Raw genomic sequence first — 18,771 nt, forward strand, 5'->3', positions numbered from 1 at the left:
GAAATCATGTTTGCTGCGGGGTTAGCACACTCTTGATAACAGGGTGCTTTCTCCCCTCCCCAGTGAGCAAGGAGCCACACAGGGACCCAGTGATGCTCACTAGAGAGGACCAGGCTGGATCTCAAGGCAAAGGCCAGTCACCCCATTTCCATTACCAAGGGTTATTTATTGCTGCCCTGGGGAAAAGAGAGACCTGGGGCATGCAAGGGGCTTAACCTGCTTGCTACAGCCCCCCCCAGGAGATGCTGCAAGTTCTAAGGGTCCTTCGTCCATAAATGTTTTGTTTCTGGGCAGCTCATGCAGGGAGGAGGCAAGAAAATATTTGATATGAGGGGTCACACTTTGAGGAGGAGGAATTCCTGGGCACTGTGTCCTTGGCCCTCGCCTCCCACTCCAGTCTGGTGGATGTCTGCAGGGAGAGGCTGCACTAATTAAACAAAGGGGCATTTGAAATGCTCAGTTCATAGTTTGATTGGTGGTGGGCTTTATTAACATTTCAATTCAAGCAGCAGAAGGGAAGATTTCTGGTTTCAAAGGAGTTGCACAGCTTTCCCTGAAGGAGAAAGGCACAGGCAAAGGCAGGCAGAGCTCAGAGCTCAGGTACAGAAACACCCATGGTTTGGACAGACAAGTGCAGGACAATGGGCCCCAATGTCCCCAACAGCCCCTCAGGCTTCTTTCTCAACTGTGCAATGCCAGACCCCTGTTCCGTGGGTGCAGCATGCCAGCTCCAGCTGTGGCACAGCAGGAGAGGAGCTGAAGAGCTCCTCACACTGAAACTGGGATGAGCCTTTCCCCAGGTCCTCGTGCTGCTGGCCCCGCCGAGGGGGAGCCCCACATTAAGCATGGGTGGGCTCAGGGAGAGGAACGCCTCTCCCCTCTGGCTTTCCTGGCCTTCTACGTGAATGCACTCACAGATGTGAACCTTGGCTACAGGGCAAGGCAGGATGACAAAGATTTTCCACTTCTTTAAGCAGCAGGAGCAGAGGATGGGGAAGGGAAGGGGAGGACGAGGCGTGCACGGATGCGGTGGCAGTGGTTATCTCTGCCTCACGCAATAGTCACGTTCCCCATTATCGATAAACCAAGTCCTTGAGGGCACACTGGATGTGGCCCAGCCCAGGGCCAGAGAGGACAGGAGCCCAGGCTGCCCAGGGAACCAGCTCTGAGCCAGGCAGCACAGCACAGAGCCGGCCCCTCAGATTGCCTCTTGCCCCTCACCAGCTCAGTGGGAAAAGCTGAGGGCGCTCCAGGATTTCTTGCAGGAAAGCCACAGAGGAGCACAGACCACCTCAGGACATGGGCAGGATGTAAGGGGAAGGGGCAGCCAGGGGGAAAGCTGGGGTGGGAAGAGGGCTGGATGGGGAAGGGCTGTGCCAAGACCCTGGGCTGGAGCCCTCCCCTTGTAGGATGGTGCAGTGGAGTGGGGGGCCCTGCAGCCCCTCACCAGAGGCCAGGCTGCAGTGATTAATCCCCTGTCATAAGGAAGCGAGTCCTTCCCCTCTCTTCTTCTCGCTCTGGATGATGCCCTGGATGAAGAAAGGGGGCAATAAAATACTAATGTGCCCTTATCTTCAAAAGCAATTGGAGGCACTATAAATGCCCAGCACACTCCAATTCTAGGTCAGGGCCTACGACCTCATCAGCTGGTCATGAGGAACATGTAAAAAGTCATGACTCCTGAAGAGGGAATGACACAGCCCATCACCAATCCCTTGCCCACCAGGCACTCCCCCAGAGCACCCCTGGCCCAGCAGAGCCTGGCCACTGCCCCGTGCAAATGGAGCCTCTTCTCATGCAGAGCACTGGGAAGGGATGCCCAGGGCTGGAAGGGCACAGGTTTGTTCCAGACCCACCAGGATCACACACCTCCTGCCTCCCTGGAGCCCTCCAGCCAAGCAGAGCACAGCTCCCTCTGACACCCCCAACCTGCTTCTTGTTTCTGTCTGGCACAGCTGACCTGAAGCAGCAACAAAGAATCTGTGCAAGCCCTCTGAGGAGTATCAGACCAGGTGCTGGGAGAGCCTATCTCTGCCCACAGCCCACAGGAATTGCTCAGATAGGAGAGACGGGAGGGGGAAGAAAATTCAGGCCAAGTTCCCGATGGGCCAAGGCACTTGGAAAGGGCCTGCACATTCCTCCACCCTGTCCCCAGCTGCAGCACACTCCCAGCTGCCTCCCACGCCATGCCAGAGCCTCCTGGTCCTTCAGCAAGCCAGGGCTGGTGTGGGAAACTGCCCGTGGCCTTACAGCAGCCTTTTCAGGAGCAGCAGAGGATGCATTATGGAAAGGGGCTGCTTCAAATCCTGAATCCCGGGCTGGGCTCAAGTCACGTACCAGTGGGAATGGGAGATGCACTCCCTGCCCCAGTCATGCCCCAGCCATGCCCCAGCCATGCCCCAGCCATGCCCCAGCCATGCCCCAGGCCCCACCTGATATCCCTGCTGATGGTCACACTCCAGCCCGAAAAACAGCCTCACAGTTTTACCTCAGGGCACCTGCGATGCTCAGCTGGCAGTTGCACTCACATCTTACCTCCAAAGGCTTCCTGCCCTCCTGAATCCATGGGATGGCCCCGTCTGGAGTGGGAGCAGGCAGCACACTGCCATGAGACTGTCAGTGCCTGGCTCTTCTGCTCTTAATGGGAGACGTTGCAATGGAGGTGAGGGGTGCTGAGGAACAAGCTCCTCTTTGGAAAACACCTTCAGTCAGAGGAAAAGCTGGTGCACAAGCTCATGGTTTTTCACAGCCTCCTGGAAGACACCTGTTTAAAGGAGTGTTAAAGGATCTTTTGGTCTTTAAAGGAAGATATGAGGGAAACAGGGCGGAATGAACTCCATGGCAGTGCAGGGGACAGTGGCCTTTGGGTGCACCAAAGGAGATTGCTGGAAAGCAACTTCCTCTTTGAACAGCAGCTCAGAAATCTGCCAGAAGGGTTATAAAAGGTGTTTATCTCAGAAAACCTGATAGCCATGAAGAGGACATGGAGGTTTGTTCTTCCAGGCATTATATTGACATCACAATCAGATTGTTCTGTAATTTGAATCTAAGCTCTACTGCAGAAGCTTCCAGTTAGTGATCTTAGCAAACCTCAAGCACGTGCAATGTAGAAGCAAGAGCAGGCTTTGTAGTAGAACCTACAACAATTCAGGGAGCAAAATAAGCTTTATGAGCAAGACACACTTTTATAATTATATAAATATAAGCTCTTCCAGGGATTTTACAGAAATATTGGTGAAAACAGACTCCATCTCTAGCTAAGCTCTGCCTTGAAGAACTGGCCTAGAGAAGTGCAGAGAAATTGTCCTGCACCCTTGGCAGCTCCAGAGCCAACTGAGGGTTACACAGCACCACTCTGGACAGAAGAGAGGAAGACCAGAGGATCTGAAACACCTTTACATGGACAAATGTTGCTGCAACCTCAACAGCCATTCTACAGAGTCACCTCAAGAAATCCAATCTGCCAGCCTGTCATCTCCATGCTTCAGGTACACTGGGAGGCACCAAGATTTTGGCAGATGCTAACCTAGGGTCATACCTAGAAGACACTCAGACCCCAAACACAGCTGAGCTCCTCCAAGCTCTCTGCTGAGCACCAGGAATCTGGAAGAAACAAGTCACTCCCTAAGCAGAGAAATCAGGGGGCTTGACCAGCTCTGGGGTTGCCTCTCAGCTCAGGATTTCAGGGTGTGCTTTGATGAAGCTTTTCCTACACTGGCAAACTAATCTTTCCTCAAGGCAGGTGCCTTTTTTCACAGAACTTGCAACACCCTGTATTTCTGGGATGTCCAGCCTGCTAAAAAAGGCTGAAAGCAGGACAAGACCTATGTCACAAATAGTGTGACTGCCTTGAACTCACTTTCCAAGAAAAGCTATCTCTCTAGGTTTCTCAGGTCACTGGAGCAAAGTCCCACACCACCAGCACTACCTGGCAGGTGCTCCTAAGTTTGCTCCAAGAGATGGATTTTCATTACCCAAAGTTTTAGCCCTTTCCTTTGAGGAGGTGGACACAATTCCAGCCTTTAGTATTTCTCAAGGAGTGGAAAAGCCCAGGGAGTCTGCAGGCATTACAGAGCTAAGGGCAGGCTGGGTCCTCAGCCATCATGCTCCTGTGCCATTTGAGCTATTCCAGTACACTTTTACAGGGATGAAGGCTGGGCTCCTTGCCTTTAGTTTTCCCCCAGCTGCCGCAGAAGCCAGGCACACATCTCACAAAGCCCAGGGAGCCTCTGATCCCCCCCATGACTGAAAGCCTTCTTATCAGCCCTCTGCTCTTCCCAAACACCCTTTGTTTTCGTGGTGTTTCCAGACTGTGAACTGGCAGAGTGTTTCACCCCAGGCCTGGCTGCTGGCCAGTGCAAGGCTGCTCGCTCCACCTCCGTGCAGGCACAGACTGCCCGGGGGAGGTGGCAGGGGAGAGACTTGGGGGGCAAAAACAATCCACTCCTTGTTTTCAAGGCAAGGAGAGCAGGCACTTCGAGACCAGGGACATCCTCGGAGAGGGAAGGACCCCTCCTTTGCTGCAAAGCAAAGCCCCTGGAAGGGGAAAGTGGCTCCCAGCACAAAGCCCCCCCAGCCCAGCCCAGGGAGCTGCCAGGAGCCTGCTAACACACATTAAATATCCACCTCCCCAGGCAGACTTGTCCCTATAGCTGACACACCAGGGCCTGCTCACCAACAAGGGTCTTGCTGTGAGTTGTGGCCTCCTTCCCAAAGCTGAAACATCCCATCTCCCAGATGAGCTGGAGTGATTAGGGCCCCACGTAAGTCCCACAGGCTGATTTGTGCCTTGTAATTCTGCAACTGAAAATAGGTAAGTTTTACCACACAGGTCACAAGCAGATGCAGTTAATCCACCCAACTTCAGTACTGAGTAAAAGCCTCATGGGCAATAAAAGGAAACAACCAGAGTAAAACACAGTGTAAAGGCAGCCCAGTCTTATGTGAAGAGACAAGTTTATCCTCAGCTGTCCCTGAGTGCAGCTGCCCTTTCCCATGGGAGATCTTTGCAAAGCAGAGAGAGGCTGCCCATAAAACGCAGGACTAAAGCTTCCAGCTCTCCAGTGGAATGAAGAGAACCACACTGCCTTTGGCAGCATGAGCTGAGGGGAAACACAGTGTTCCTCTTCCCCGGCTCCTTGCACCGCTGCCTGCTCCTGCACACCCTTCACACAATGCTGGGACCAAGAGCAGGACAGGCTGGGTTCCCCACCAAGTCTTGCCAGGGCTGCTGGCTACGGCCCCAGGGCTTCAGGGGGCACAGAATGGTACTGGCAGGGTGGACACGGAGAGCTCTGGGAGGAGAAAGCTTTGCCAAACAGCCTTATCTCTGAAGATGCTTTTCTGACCTCCTCACCTGCAATAAGTGTTTATCTCCACTACACAACTTAATCCCCCCAAACTACTCTGGCAGCAACCTTCTGGCACGGGCACTGTTGAGAGAGCTTGAAAAGATGCAGGAGAGAAGTGCCAGGTTTTGAAACCAGGTACTCTGATACCAGCTTATCTAAGGAAAATTAATAGCTGCAGTTTGCCAAGCTACATCCATTTAGTAAATGCTCCATCACAGAACTGCTTTATGTTATTTCCTCACGCTGAGGAAAACAAATCAGCACAAGAAATGCCAAAAGACCCCTGTATTGCTGTAAGGAGCATGTATTTTTGTCTTGCTGGTGATGTCAGACACAGAGAGGTGAGAATATGAAGGCTGCTAGCTGTTCACAGGCTGTTGAATGCTTCCATAGGTTCTTGGATCTGTGCTGATGGAGGCTTGCATCAAAGCTGCCCTTTGCTCACACCTTCTTATTCAGCAAAGCCCCTTTCTGTCACTAACGTCTGAGCATCTGTTTTCTGTACATCACTGTGCTGGGTTTGGCTGGGGCAGAGTTAATTTTCTTCACAGCGGCTGGTATGGGGCTGGGGTTTGGCTTTGTGCTGGAAACAGGGTGGATAACCCAGGGATGTTTTAGTTATCACTGAGCAGGGCTTACCCAAAGCCAAGCCCTTTTCTGCTCTTCACCCCACCCCACCAGCGAGGGGGCTGTGGGGGCACAAGGAGCTGGGAGGGGACACAGCCAGGACAGCTGACCCCAACTGACCCAAGGGATATCCCAGACATACAGGAGCATGTTCAGCACACAGAGCTGGGGGAGAGGGAAGGGGAGGCATTTGGAGTGATAGTGTTTGTCTTCAAGTCACTGTTCAAGGCCTCAAGAAGACCTTGGAGGCCTTCTTTCCTGGGAATGGCTGAGCACCGGCCTGCCCATGGGAAGCAGTGGGTGAATTCCTGGGTTTGCTTTGCTTGCACGCACAGCTTTTGCTTTACTTATTAAACTGTCTTTATCTTGACCCACAAGTTTTCTCACTCTTACTTTTCCAATTCTCTCTTCCATCCCACCAGGGTGGGGAGAGAGTGAGGGGCCGTGTGGGGCTGAGTTGCCAGCTGGGGTTAAACCATGGCAATCACACAAATATATTCTCCTTTCCCTGGGTGGCAGGAATAAACCAGGAGGAGCTCTGAGTTGTACAGGCTGTTCCACAGCTCCCTCACGGAGACAGGTTCTAGCTCAAGGGCTCTGCACACGCCATGAAAAACATTAGTGTTATCTGTGAATAACCTAAAAAAGTAAGGTAAAGTATACTAGGGATAAAGTTCAGAAACCAGAGCTAGTTAGAATAGATAACTAGCTATTATAATTACTGCTAGAATAGCTATATTATAGCTATAACTAGCTAGAATAGCTAAGTAGAATAGCTAATAGGGAATAAACAAGGTGCAAAGAGGAGGAGGAGCAGCAGCTAAGATTACTGGCTCAACACATATGTGCTGTGAAAAACATTGAGACCAAGTCTGAAGGAGGTGTGGACATTTCCTGCTTTAGAAGCAGCTTTGGAGGAGAAAATAAAGGTCTGTCTCTTCACCCACCCAGGGTAGATGCTTCAAAGGATGACTGGCTTTTGGGATAAAACTTCCTAGAATGATCAGAAGCATGGCTGCTCCCCGAGATCATTGGCTATTTTGTACTTCAGAAACCGTATTTCATGCAACCATAAAAACTAATGCAAGCATATAGGAATAAAGGAAAACTTCATCTCACTGTGATATCCTGGCACAGATTCAATCTTTTCAACAGCTCTATTGAAAACTAAATAAGGTGGGAGTGCAGGCCTCTGGTTTGAGGACCAGCTGGAGAGATGTCAAAAGCAAAAAAACAAACACGAATGAAAACCATGAATGGAGGGAGGTAAGGGAGCTGCCTTCAAGCTCAAGTCTTAACACCTGCAGCACTGGCCTGAAAACACACTAAACCACACAGTCTGAAAATGTCAAGAGAGGTCACAGAAACAGCTTTGAGATCTAGAAACATGAGCTGAAAATGAAACAGGATTCAACCAGGCAGGACATCAGAAATGGTAGACACAGAGACAGCACCTACAGACTGCAGAAAAAACACAGTTGTAGAGACACATCCTTTCTACCTCCACCAGCAACCGTGAAAGTCACTTCTGCAGTAACATGTGCAAGTGCAGCCCTGGCAGAAATGACGTGGCAAAGTCCTCACCACGCGGGATGGGGCACTCTCTGTTCACATCACCGTGTTGCTCAACTCCGACTCTCGGGCAATATATTCTACACGTGTTTGGTGATACCACCTAAGCCACTAGTTTCTGTCTCATGGTATTGTGCCTTTCCAGGTAAAATGAAGTGTTTGAGTCAAAGGAGCAATGCTGTGCTGGCCACCCACACACCTTGTCCTCCATGCCCATGACCTGGAAGAGGAAATGTGCTTCAGGAAGGACAGGGAATGTGTGACTGTAAGGGCAGGTTCTCCTCGACTCCTTTGAGCAAGTCATTTTATACCTGTGAGAAATCAGATTTGACTCAAGATGCTTCTGAGCTGGAAATAAGTCCAGACTTGAAAAACGTTGAACTACTTGCACTTGTCCTTAGCTTCTCCCCATGAACCTGTACTGCAGGCAGCACAGGGAGTTGCAGCATCCTTTGAGTGTAACTGCTTCCCTTTTCACATCTGGTTGCTCTCAAAGCCCTCGTCTTCCTCCAAACCCCCCATAGTCCTCAGCATTTTCCAGGTTAAAAGGAGAGTCACTCTGCTGGCTGAAGAGAAGTCTAAGAAAATAAGCCTAAAGGTAGAGCTGCCAGGCAGGACAGCACCTGCTGGAAGGAGCTGGGCTCAGCCAGGCTAACCCAGAGCCTTGCAGCAAATCTCACTGCGAGCCCCAGCGTCACCACGCCACGGGCCGTTCCCATAGCTACACAGGAAGATAAATTGAGTTCAAGGGACCTCGTGTTGCTACATTATTTAACAAACAGACACACTCAAGAGGAAAACACAGGCGGGGACCCAGTTTAGCTGCTGCGTGGGCTGATCAGACCAGTGGATGCCAGGCTGCCTCACAGAGTGAAAGGGCCCAAATCCCAAACCTCGGCACCACGGCGCTCTAGCCCCAGCCAGGCACTGTGTTAGTCACAAGGAGACTCCAGTTTGGCCACAGAAGAGCCATGCTGGCCCTGCAAGGCCAGAGGAGGGTAAGGAGAGCCCCCTGCCCCGCCAGAATGATGACCTAGAGCACAGGTAAAGAAAGCAGAGGATACCTGACCCATTTGTAACACAATCCAAAGTCTGACTTCAGGAAGGGAAAGGCCAGTCCCTCTGCAAGTCTGTGTTATGGCCCAGGCCCTTGGACGGATTCCCAGAGTCCTTAAACGGGATGAGGAATGTGGGCACAAGGAAAAGCATAGAAAAAAGCAGGGTGTGGGGAAATCGCAGGGATGCTGGGAGAGATGAACAAGGTTGGAAGGTAAAGATGTTGAAGGAGCTCGTTGGAGGTGCTATGGAGAGCTTATGTTTGGAAAGAGTCGTTCAGCACGGCAGCAGTGAAGAGAAGCAAGAGGGGTCTGAGCCAAGGCAGGGAGAACAGGAGCAACAGAAGGTGTTTGGCCCCACCATCATGATGAGAGAAGCGTCTTTGAGAATAAGTGCCCTGAGCCAGTGAGGGGTGAGCAGGACTGTTCTTATCACACAATGTTTTCAACACTGGTGTAACCCAACACCCTTCTCCTTCCCCAAGATCCGGCAAGGAGGAGCAGACAGTCACCCAGATCGGGTGCAGAGGGCACAGAGAGAGGGATGCCAAGGTCCACTGGCCTGTTCTCAGGAGAGCCCAGCAGCCTCACTGCAGACCCTTCCCTGGCAGGCAGCAGGGACATGCGGGACACAGCCAGGCCAGCAGTGCCACCATGTGGGAGCAGGTCACCTCGTTCTCTCAGGACATGGGCAGCAAGACTTTCTCGAGGGGGAAAGAGCAGTTGGAAATACATGAACAAATAAAAAAGAGAAACAAATAAATCGTGTCTCAAACTCCCCCTTCCCATCCCCAAACTTAATGAGAATGTGAGACTTGTCCAGAGACATTCCCTCAGCCAGAAACCTGCTTCCATGCTGGAAGCTAAAAGACTGTTGTCTCTCAAGTGCTTTTCAATAATGCCCAGAAAAATAACTCTTCATCATTTTACCAGGCGCTGAAGTGAGACTGACAGGCCTGTAATTACCAGGGTCTTCCTTCCTACCCTCCTTGAAAACTGGGACATTTTCCAGCCTCCAGTCATGTGGAACTCCATGCCCCATTGATTCATGTGCATCCAGCTGGAGCAGCAAGTCTCAGACAAGTTCAGGTTTGGCTGGAAGTTTATTATCCCTCCAGAGACAGTTTTCCAGCACAGAGCTCTGGGGGTCCCAGGGCCCATCACTGGTGTTGAAGACAGAGGCAAAGAAGGCATTAAACATCTCTGCTTTGACTATGCCCCCATAAGTGAGGGGACTGACCTTGTCAAGTATGGACCAATGTTATCTCTGATCATCCTTTTGCTGTCAACATGTTTTGAAAAGTCCTTTTTGCTGTCCTTTACTGGCCAGCTTAAATGCTAACTGAGCTTTGTCCATAGGAATTTTCTCCTTACAATGATGAACAGCACCTCTCTGGTCTTCCTGTGCCACTTGTCCTTGCTTCCAATGTCCACACACTTTCCTTTTCCACCAGAGTTCTAGAAGAAGATCCCTGCTAATCCAAGGTGGCCTTCCTTGACTTCTGACACTTTGGAATTGCCTGCTCTATGGTCTGAAGAGGTGGCTCTTAAAAAGTTACTCTTAAAAGGTACCTTCAACAGCAGGTTCCTTGGGGACCTTACAAACTGGTTGGCATGTTGGGCCTTCTGTCCCCCTCAGAAGAGACCTCTGTAACAATAACCTGTCTTTTTTTCTCAGTGGAGGTTGCTTAGGTGTGAGGTGCAGGCCAACTTGATCTTGGCAACACCTCCAGCATAGAAATGCCGTGTAACCCGTGCGTGCCAGCACAGACCACTCATAACAGCTGCTTCCGAGGGAAGGGACTGCCACAGTCAGGAGTTATATGGAAACAGTCTACAGGAAAAGTTCCCTCTGGGCATCACTGTACATTTGCAGTGATGTCCTGAAGCGTGAGATAAAAAACCAGCATAGATAGGTTTAAAACAGAAATGTAACTGCTACTTTTCTGGCAGCCACAAGTATTGCACAGGTGTTTTCACTGAACTGCCCAACATATTCTTAGGTTTCCACCCTCAGACAATATTGCAAACTTGAGAAATGATCTTTAAATAGAGGCAGTCCTGTATTAGCTCCCTCCTCTGTTGAGGAGGGAGCTAATGTATTATCTAGTTTCTAGGCTGTAAAAACCTGCTTATCAGCCTTCTGAGCCAACTGATTTCCTCTCTAGTTTATGATAAAGGCTATCTTATCTATCTTTGTGAAATGCTGATTTTCAACACATAAACACAATCCAGATGCATGAACCCATTGCACCCTGGAATTTGTTGATCGGAGAAAAGAATTTCCCTTCAGTAACATCCAGATCTTAGTCCCAGCTCTACCTGTTCTTTCTTTCTGCTTGGCATTTGAGCCGCAATTTTCAGTAAGGAAGTAAAGCTTTTTTATTCTCCAACAGGTCAGGAGCCCTCAACAAGAAACTGTATTTTATTAACAGTTTTGCCATTGGACTGTAATTCATCGAGCACATTTAACCTACACCCATCCAACCCTCCAGGAAAGCTCTTAATTAAAATGGCCAGATTCCTCGAGATTCAAAGGCTGTTATTTTAAAGGCATCAGGGGAAAGGAAAAAAAAAAAAAAAAGAGGTCAGGAAGCGAGCAAAGCAAGCGAAGCATGTTCTTAATTTAAATGCCCTGCTTTAAGGATTCCTGCCCAGACAGCAACGAGCCCCCTCATGCGCGTCCCCGTCCCCACAGCAACGCCCCGCCCCCCCGCCGCCCCGCCAGCCAATCGCAGCCGCGGAATCATGAGTGGCGGTAGGACGGACCAATACCCGATGAGGGCGGGAAAAAGCGCGGGGGCGGGCGGAGGCGGGGGCGCGCCGGGCGCGGTGACGCCATCGCGGCGCGCGGCGGGAGCGCGCCCGGAGTCCGCGGGTCGCTCTTTCCCTATTTCCTTCTTTCCCTCTTTCCCTCTTTTCCTCGTTCCCTCTCTCCCTCTCCGCCTCTCCCGCCGCGCCATGAGCCAGTTCAACTTCGGGACGGCCGCGCCGGGCGGCGCCTTCAGCCTGGGCGCGCCCAAAACGGCCGCCGCCGCCACCACGACCACGAGCGGCTTCTCCTTCTCCGCCCCCGCGCCCGCCGCCTCGGGCGGATTCACCTTCGGCACCGCGGCCGCGGCGGCGGGCGGCGGCCAGCCCGCCGGGCTCTTCTCCTTCAGCAGGCCGGCCTCCACCACGCAGCCCGGCTTCAGCTTCGGCCCGGCCACCACCGCCCCCGCCGCGGCCGCCCCCGCCGCCGCGTTCCCGCTGGGGTGAGACCGGGGGGCCGCGACGGGGGTGTCCTGCTCGGGGCTTCGGGAGGGCCTGGAGAGGGGTTCCGGAGGGAGCGAGCCCCTGGCTCTGGTGCCCGGGAGTTCCCAGCGCCCTGTAGGGTGTTAGTGGGAAAGTGCTCAGCGAGCCCGTGACTCGTCCCCGCTGATGTTTCCGGGTGGGCACTGGGAATGAGCTGCTCCACGCTTCCCTCTGTGACTGGGGTAGAGACGCCCGGACAGAGATATGATAAAGCTTTGCCCGCAAGCATAAAAAGTCTTGTCCTTTCTGACCCAAATCTGGAGCGCCCAGAAGGATTCCTGGGCCAGTTGGGAGCGTTTTGTCCTTAGGAAAGGCTGTGAGCTCTGGAGTGGCTCTTCAGAACTGCTGCTGTCGAAGCTTTGCCACATGGGAGCAGTGGGAAAGGGAGCTCAGATGGGGACGAGCAGTAAAAGTGAGCAGAAAAAAAACAGCCTTGTATAGAGGGAGTGACTGAGAGGTGTGAGAAGGGGCAACTTCTCTTTCACTGCCATAAATGTTCTGTAGTGTCTGGGTGGGTGGAGGTAGTGAAGGGAGAGTCAGTCTAAAGAGCCCTAAGGAAGGATGGCAGGTGACAGGAGTTCGATACAGTCTCCTGTCGGAATCGGAACACAAATCTGGCTGGGTGTGCATCTCTTTGTAAGGTGGTTTCTGCTGTCAGCAAATGGTCTGTGAGAAAGGTGACTGAGTACTGACTGAATGTGTGTCTCAAGAAGGTTGGCTTCTTTTCTTTCCCTCTCTAGGGGAAACACACCAAAAGTAAACTTTGGGAGCAGCACTGCAACTCAGGCTCCTGGAATCACGGGGGGCTTTGCATTCGGTAGCTCTGTGGCAACCAGCACGCCCTCCAGTCAAGCAGCAGCAGCCCCATCTGGCTTTGCCTTTGGCACTGCTGGCACCAGCAGCACCAGCACGGCTCAGACTGGGACGACAGGAGGGTTCACCTTCTCCAGTGGCACCACAACCCAGGCGGGAACAGCCGGGTTTAACATCGGCACTGCGGCCCCGCAGGCCACGTCCACAGGGCTGACCTTTGGCACGAGCCCTGCAGCTACTGCCACCACCACGGCCCCCCTGGGAGCTGCCACCCCGGCAGCTGCCACCCCCTTCAGCCTCGGGGGGCAGCCCACAGGTGGGTGAGCGCCAGGCTGGGGGCAGCAGCTGGGGAGGGAGAGGAGGTTCTGCAGCCTCCGGAATGGAGCAGGAGCTGGAGTCAGTGCTGTGTCTGACAGGCCTGTCCAGGGTCTGCAGGGGTGGGCAACAATGGCTCTTTAGCCTTTGGGTTTGGAGAGTGAGGCTGAATAATTCTGGCAGCATGGGTAGAAGTGCCAGCTGCCTGGGAAGCACTTTTTAAATGTGTTTTGGGTGATTTGCTGGTGCAGAGGGAAAGGGCTGGGAGTGGAGGGGAGCAGGTGCTGCAGGATGAGTCTGGCTGACAGTGCCAGACCGTGGTTCACCTCCCTGAGGGCAGGAACCTGCCCCCTCCTGCAGAGTCTGCCCAAAGCTCAGTGTCCTCTAGGAAAAAGTTCATCTTTTCCTTTTGCTTTTACTTGTTCCAGGTCTAACCTTTGGGTCACTGACTTCAACAGCAGCCACGAGTGTACCTACAGCAACACTGACCACAAGTACCACCCAGGCACCCACCCTGTCCTTTGGAACCAAGCTGGGAGGTAGGAGGATGTTTTGGGAAATATTTCCTTAAGAGTTTGTGAGTCTGCTGTCCTTCTGGGGATATTTTTCTAGGCTGGAGTCTGGGAAGGGGCTGTAGAAGCATTTGTTGCTGTGGGTTTGCTCTGGCAGTGGAGATCGGTGACAGCTCACAGAGCCATTGGATGTGGTGTCCTGTGTCTTTGATTGCATCCCACATGCCACATTCTGTTCTGTACTTGTGGGAGCATAGTGGAAGGGAGCCACAGGCATAAGGGGTTCCTTGGGAAAGAGCAGAGAGTGTTGAGGCAGAATAAGAGGAAAAGCCGCTAAAATCCTGACATCTTTAAGAACCTGGTGCAGCCGGGCAGATTGTGTTGCCTTCTCAGCAGGAGGGTCCTGCAGTGGATGGGAGCTCCATGTGCTCTGCTTGTCCAAGATAGAGCTCTTTCTCTTTGCAGTAACATCCACAGCTGCTACAACGGCCTCCACCAGCACCACCTCTGTGCTGGCTCCCACGGGGCCCACGTTGTTCGCGTCCGTCACGAGTTCTTCGGCCGCGACGTCGTCCACCACCACGGGCCTCTCACGTGAGTTACTCCAGACAGCCTTTATCCAGGTTTTATTTACTGGAGGAATAAACGAGCAGCAGGGCTGGTGGTACCTGTGGGCATTGGAGCTCTGCTGCTGCTGCTGGGGTGAGCAGGCAGGGCAGAGCTTTTCCAGCCTCTTAATGTTGTTTTCTGTTTACAGTTGGTGCCCCTTCCACTGGTTCCACTGGGACTGCCGGTCTGGGGACACTTGGGTTTGGATTAAAAGTTCCTGGAACAACAGCTGCCACAACAAGCACTGCCACTGGTAGGAATGAGATGCTGAAAGTAGCTGAAAAGAAGAAAGAGTAGCAGCATAGCAGTTCTGACTTGTAAAGCCCCCCAGTAACTGAAAAGAACATGTCCTTCTTTCTTTGATCCTCCTATTCCATCTTGTTTTGGGAACATAGAAGTCTCATCTCCTGCAAAGGTGCAGGAGTGTAACTGGGTGTGCTGGTAGTTATTAGGTCTGGTAGTAGAACATGAGGAGATTGAGAGTGGTGTGGGCAAGTGATGTTTTCATTCCCTTCGTGACAGATGTGGGGTTCACTTTTTTTTTTTCAGAGGGGCCTATTGGAGCTGCTGCAGTTTGTTACCTACCAGATGTGTCCTCTTCTGTTGCTTGACTTGAATCTCTTCTTCCCAGGTACTACTTCTGCTTCTGGCTTTCCTTTGAATCTGAAGCCATTAACTACAACTGGTGCCATTGGAGCTGTGACCTCCACAGCTGCCACAGCCACGACCACCACGACCAGGTGAGTGTTTTGTTACCACTGTTTCCTGACTGGGGCGAGAGCTGCTGCAGTGCTGATGCAGGGATGTGATGGAGGAAGGGGAGAGGAGTGTTGTTGTGCTTCTCTTTTCTTTTCTGACCTTGTGTTCTGTCCTGTCCCTCACTCCCTCTCAGCACACCTCCAGTGATGACTTATGCCCAGCTGGAGAGTTTGATAAACAAGTGGAGCCTGGAACTGGAAGACCAAGAGAAACACTTTCTCCATCAAGCGACACAAGTGAATGCCTGGGATCGGATGCTGATAGAGAATGGAGAGAAGGTGAGGACATGTCCAGTGTAACCTGATTTTGCTTGCTTAGATCCTCTAAGGCCTTCAGTGTTACAGATGCAACAAACCAGTGCATGGCACTTTTCGACTTGTGAAAAAAAATAGATGTGAATTCTGTCTGGGTGTTCTTCACAAATCTCTGTGTCTTCTATTCTTGATGCATTGGAGCTTGGGAATCTGTTCTGTGACTTTGCTGAGTCACAGAACTTTGATGACAAGTTCTTTTAGGGGGAGCATTCCAATCTGAATCTCCCTTAGTCCATCTTTGGTCTGTAAATCTGTACGTAACTGTCTCTTGTGTGGTGCTGCTTTCTCACTCCCACTCCTCCTCTTTGGGGAGTTGTCTTTTGAGTTTACAAGGTCTAATGAAGTGTCTTCAATTTCCAGATTACTTCATTACACAGAGAAGTAGAGAAGGTGAAGGTCGATCAGAAGAGGTAAGAAACTATGAACAGCTGAGATGGTTTTGGTTGGTTTTTTTTTTTGTCGTGCCTGGTTGTATGACAGCTCTAGAATGTTTATAACCTGTAAGGGTTTATTAAAATTGGCATTTCCTCTTTTCAGACTGGATCAGGAACTTGACTTCATTCTGTCACAGCAGAAGGAGCTTGAGGACTTGTTGACTCCTCTGGAGGAGTCTGTGAAGGAACAGAGCGGGACCATCTACTTGCAGCACGCAGATGAAGAGCGTGAGAGGACGTAAGGCAGAAACCTGCTTGGGATGTGTGTGACCAGACTCCTGGGGTGATGACCAGTCAGCAGAAAGTGGAGTTGGGATGCAGGACAGTATTGAACCTTCAGTGGCTGCTGTCAGATATTTAACCCTGTTTTGTCCATGGCAACTTAGATTTTACTCGTTAGAAATGGGAATTGTGAGTGGAAGCCCTCGAGTCAGCATGAAAAGCTCTTTGGATGTTGGTCTAATCAGCTGTCTGGGAAGAGCTTACTAATTTTTGCACGATTTCTGAAAATCAATGATTCTTTAGTGATAGAAGTGATGAGAGCAGAACACACTAGGTGTGGCACTGGCATCCTCATGAGCCTTAAGCGATGCATCGTAGCAGAGTAGTTAGTGTTTGGTTCAGGAGAGAATGAATCTTGAAGAGTGCAGGCTTATTGCTTCCTTCAGTTCTGACAAAGCCTTCCAGGAAGCCCTTCACACTATGTATTGCTTGTCTGTCTCCATGTATCTGTTGAGAGTGGTTTAAGAGTCTCTTCATGCATGTGGTGGAGCCTCTCAGGGTACTGCTCCCACATCTCTGCCAGCCTTGGCTGCAAGACATGGAGGCTAATTGTGATTGCCCATAGTTGGTGTGACTGGGAGCAGGTTTTCAAAGGTCACTTAAAATGTTCTGATCTTGGTTGCCTTGTGTTCTGCAGCTACAAACTGGCTGAAAACATCGATGCTCAGTTGAAGCGCATGGCACAGGACCTGAAGGACATCACTGAGCACTTGAACACATCAAGAGGCCCAGCAGACACGAGTGACCCGGTAAATGCAAGCTTTTTTTTTAACTTTGGCAAAGGACATTTAATTACTCTGCAGTTCTGTTAACAGTTTTCAAAGCATCTCATTCTGGTATGAACTCTGGTGGTTTGCTTGTTGATTAATTTCTGCCTAAATTGTGCTTTGTTTCAGAGGCATTTAACATTGATCAGGCTCCACCACTTGCATCTGTCCTGTGGCAAATCTAGATTTTCTTCAGAATGCCCCCCACAGATGTTGATACATTTTCCTTATACCATTTTTGTATCCTCATGAAAACAAGATCTGAATAACCAGCTCTTTCTGATGTATATTAAATTAATCTTGATACTCCTTATGGCTTTACTGGGAAGCTTATTTTTCAGTAAAAATTTCCCTTCAGTATTGTAGACTGAGTTTTCCACATTTATTTTTAATTTTGCCACCAGAAGCCTAGGGTGATGAATGTTCTGATGGTTCCTAGGTCTAAATTAGAATAAGCCACAGACATATAATCTAAATTAGTTTTCTTGATGGTAAAGAGAAGGAAAGCAGCAGGGTTGCTGCCCAGACTTCCCTGGGAAAGTGGCTGCTCAGTTAGGGGAGCTGAACAGTGAAAAACTTGGCTACAGCCTGTTCCAAAGGAAGGGACAGGCAGGCTCTCTCTTACTCCTCTTAGTGTTTATGTAGTGTAACAACTGACTTGCACCTTCTCTTTCTGCTCAGCTTCAGCAGATCTGTAAAATTTTGAATGCACACATGGATTCCCTGCAGTGGATTGACCAGAACTCAGGTGAGTGTCATCTTGCAGCCTTTTGGGAATGTAAATGGAAAGCAGGTAGCATGTGTGGGAGTCACTGAATTGCTGAAGATCCCTGAGGAATCTTTTCCTCCTCACCTTCAATGTCACTGTCCCTTCTGTGCTTGAGTTCCCCTGATGTGCCTGATTGGGGGCCTCTGCTGAGAAGCCCTGCTTGAATGTTTTTCTTTCTCCTTCTGCGGGCACAAGTGTGCAGGGTTGTGTTCTGGGGGTGACTGTGAGATTAATCCCTTCTTTCTCCCCCAGCTGTGCTGCAGAGGAAGGTGGAAGAGGTGACCAAGGTTTGCGAGAGCCGCCGCAAGGAGCAGGAGCGCAGTTTTCGCATCGCCTTTGACTGAAGGACTCCCAAGTTTAACGGGTTAACATAAAAGCCTCCCCAGAAAACAGAGCTGTTTGGGAACTGAGGTCTGAGATGATGACCTGCCTTTGCTTCTTTTTCTTGCAATAAAATGTGTTGTTTGTTCCAAAGCCAGTCTTTGTGGTGTTGGAGGGGAGTTCACTGACCCCAATCTGAGGAACTGTGTGAACTTTGTGCAGGAAGTGTGGGCTCTTTATCCTTCAGCACTGCCTGCAGACTGGTGGGATACACAAATGCTGCCTGGGAGGGCTCTGGGCAGCTGTGCCTCCCTGGCCGAGTTCTTTGGTGCTTGAATGTAACTTGAATATGTTTAATTGTGACTTAATAAGCTTTTTCTTGGGTCTTTAAGAGATGGTTGGATGAAGAGCCATCCTCAGAGGAGCTGCAGCAGTCTGGGAGACTGCAGTCCCTGACCTGGCACGCTGGAGTTGGTGTTTAAATTAAGTATCCTTCCACTTGTGAAAGTGAGCCTTGTTTTCTGTGTTTTGGGCAAAAGCAAACTGGGTTCCCTCACCCACCATCCCCCAGAGCTGGGATGTTGCTCTCCCCTGAACACTGGCATGCTGTGGGAAGCATGTGCTTCCCACACAAGTGCTTTTCACAAAAAAGCAGTAAAGCAGGGCAGCAGATAAACCACAGTGTCTGCCATTAATGCTACCCCACAGAGCAGCCATCCTCCATGCCACAGGGCTTTAGGGGCATCCACAGTGAGGAGCCAACATGTATTTCCCATCATAAGCACCCATGTAATTACATACCCGTGCAGCCACAGCACCTGGAAGAAAAGGGACAGACTTTTTTCTTGTCCTGTAGCAACATACCTGCTGCAACCAGAGACAGGGCAGCAGCCACCTTAGTCAGGTACTGCAGCTCAAAGCAGAGAGGCCAGGACTGGACACAGTCCTGCATCAGCAGAGTGCAGTACACTTGGAGA

General features: G+C 51.0%; 1 protein-coding gene across 1 annotated transcript; it reads left to right on the forward strand.

The window, feature by feature from the left end:
* The first annotated feature begins 11,443 nt into the window (after nucleotides 1-11,443).
* NUP62CL (nucleoporin 62 C-terminal like) lies at nucleotides 11,444-17,947 on the forward strand. Its single transcript, XM_064669598.1, has 12 exons — nucleotides 11,444-11,859; nucleotides 12,640-13,028; nucleotides 13,456-13,566; nucleotides 14,005-14,133; nucleotides 14,297-14,401; nucleotides 14,780-14,888; nucleotides 15,041-15,185; nucleotides 15,582-15,631; nucleotides 15,759-15,893; nucleotides 16,575-16,686; nucleotides 17,386-17,452; nucleotides 17,726-17,947. Exons 1-12 carry the CDS (start codon nucleotides 11,567-11,569, stop codon nucleotides 17,815-17,817), a joined length of 1,737 nt encoding a protein of 578 aa, XP_064525668.1. The 5' UTR covers nucleotides 11,444-11,566; the 3' UTR covers nucleotides 17,818-17,947.
* Nucleotides 17,948-18,771: the final 824 nt, after the last annotated feature.

The sequence above is a fragment of the Pseudopipra pipra genome, chromosome 13 (assembly GCF_036250125.1).
Source record: "Pseudopipra pipra isolate bDixPip1 chromosome 13, bDixPip1.hap1, whole genome shotgun sequence".
NCBI lineage: Eukaryota > Metazoa > Chordata > Aves > Passeriformes > Pipridae > Pseudopipra > Pseudopipra pipra.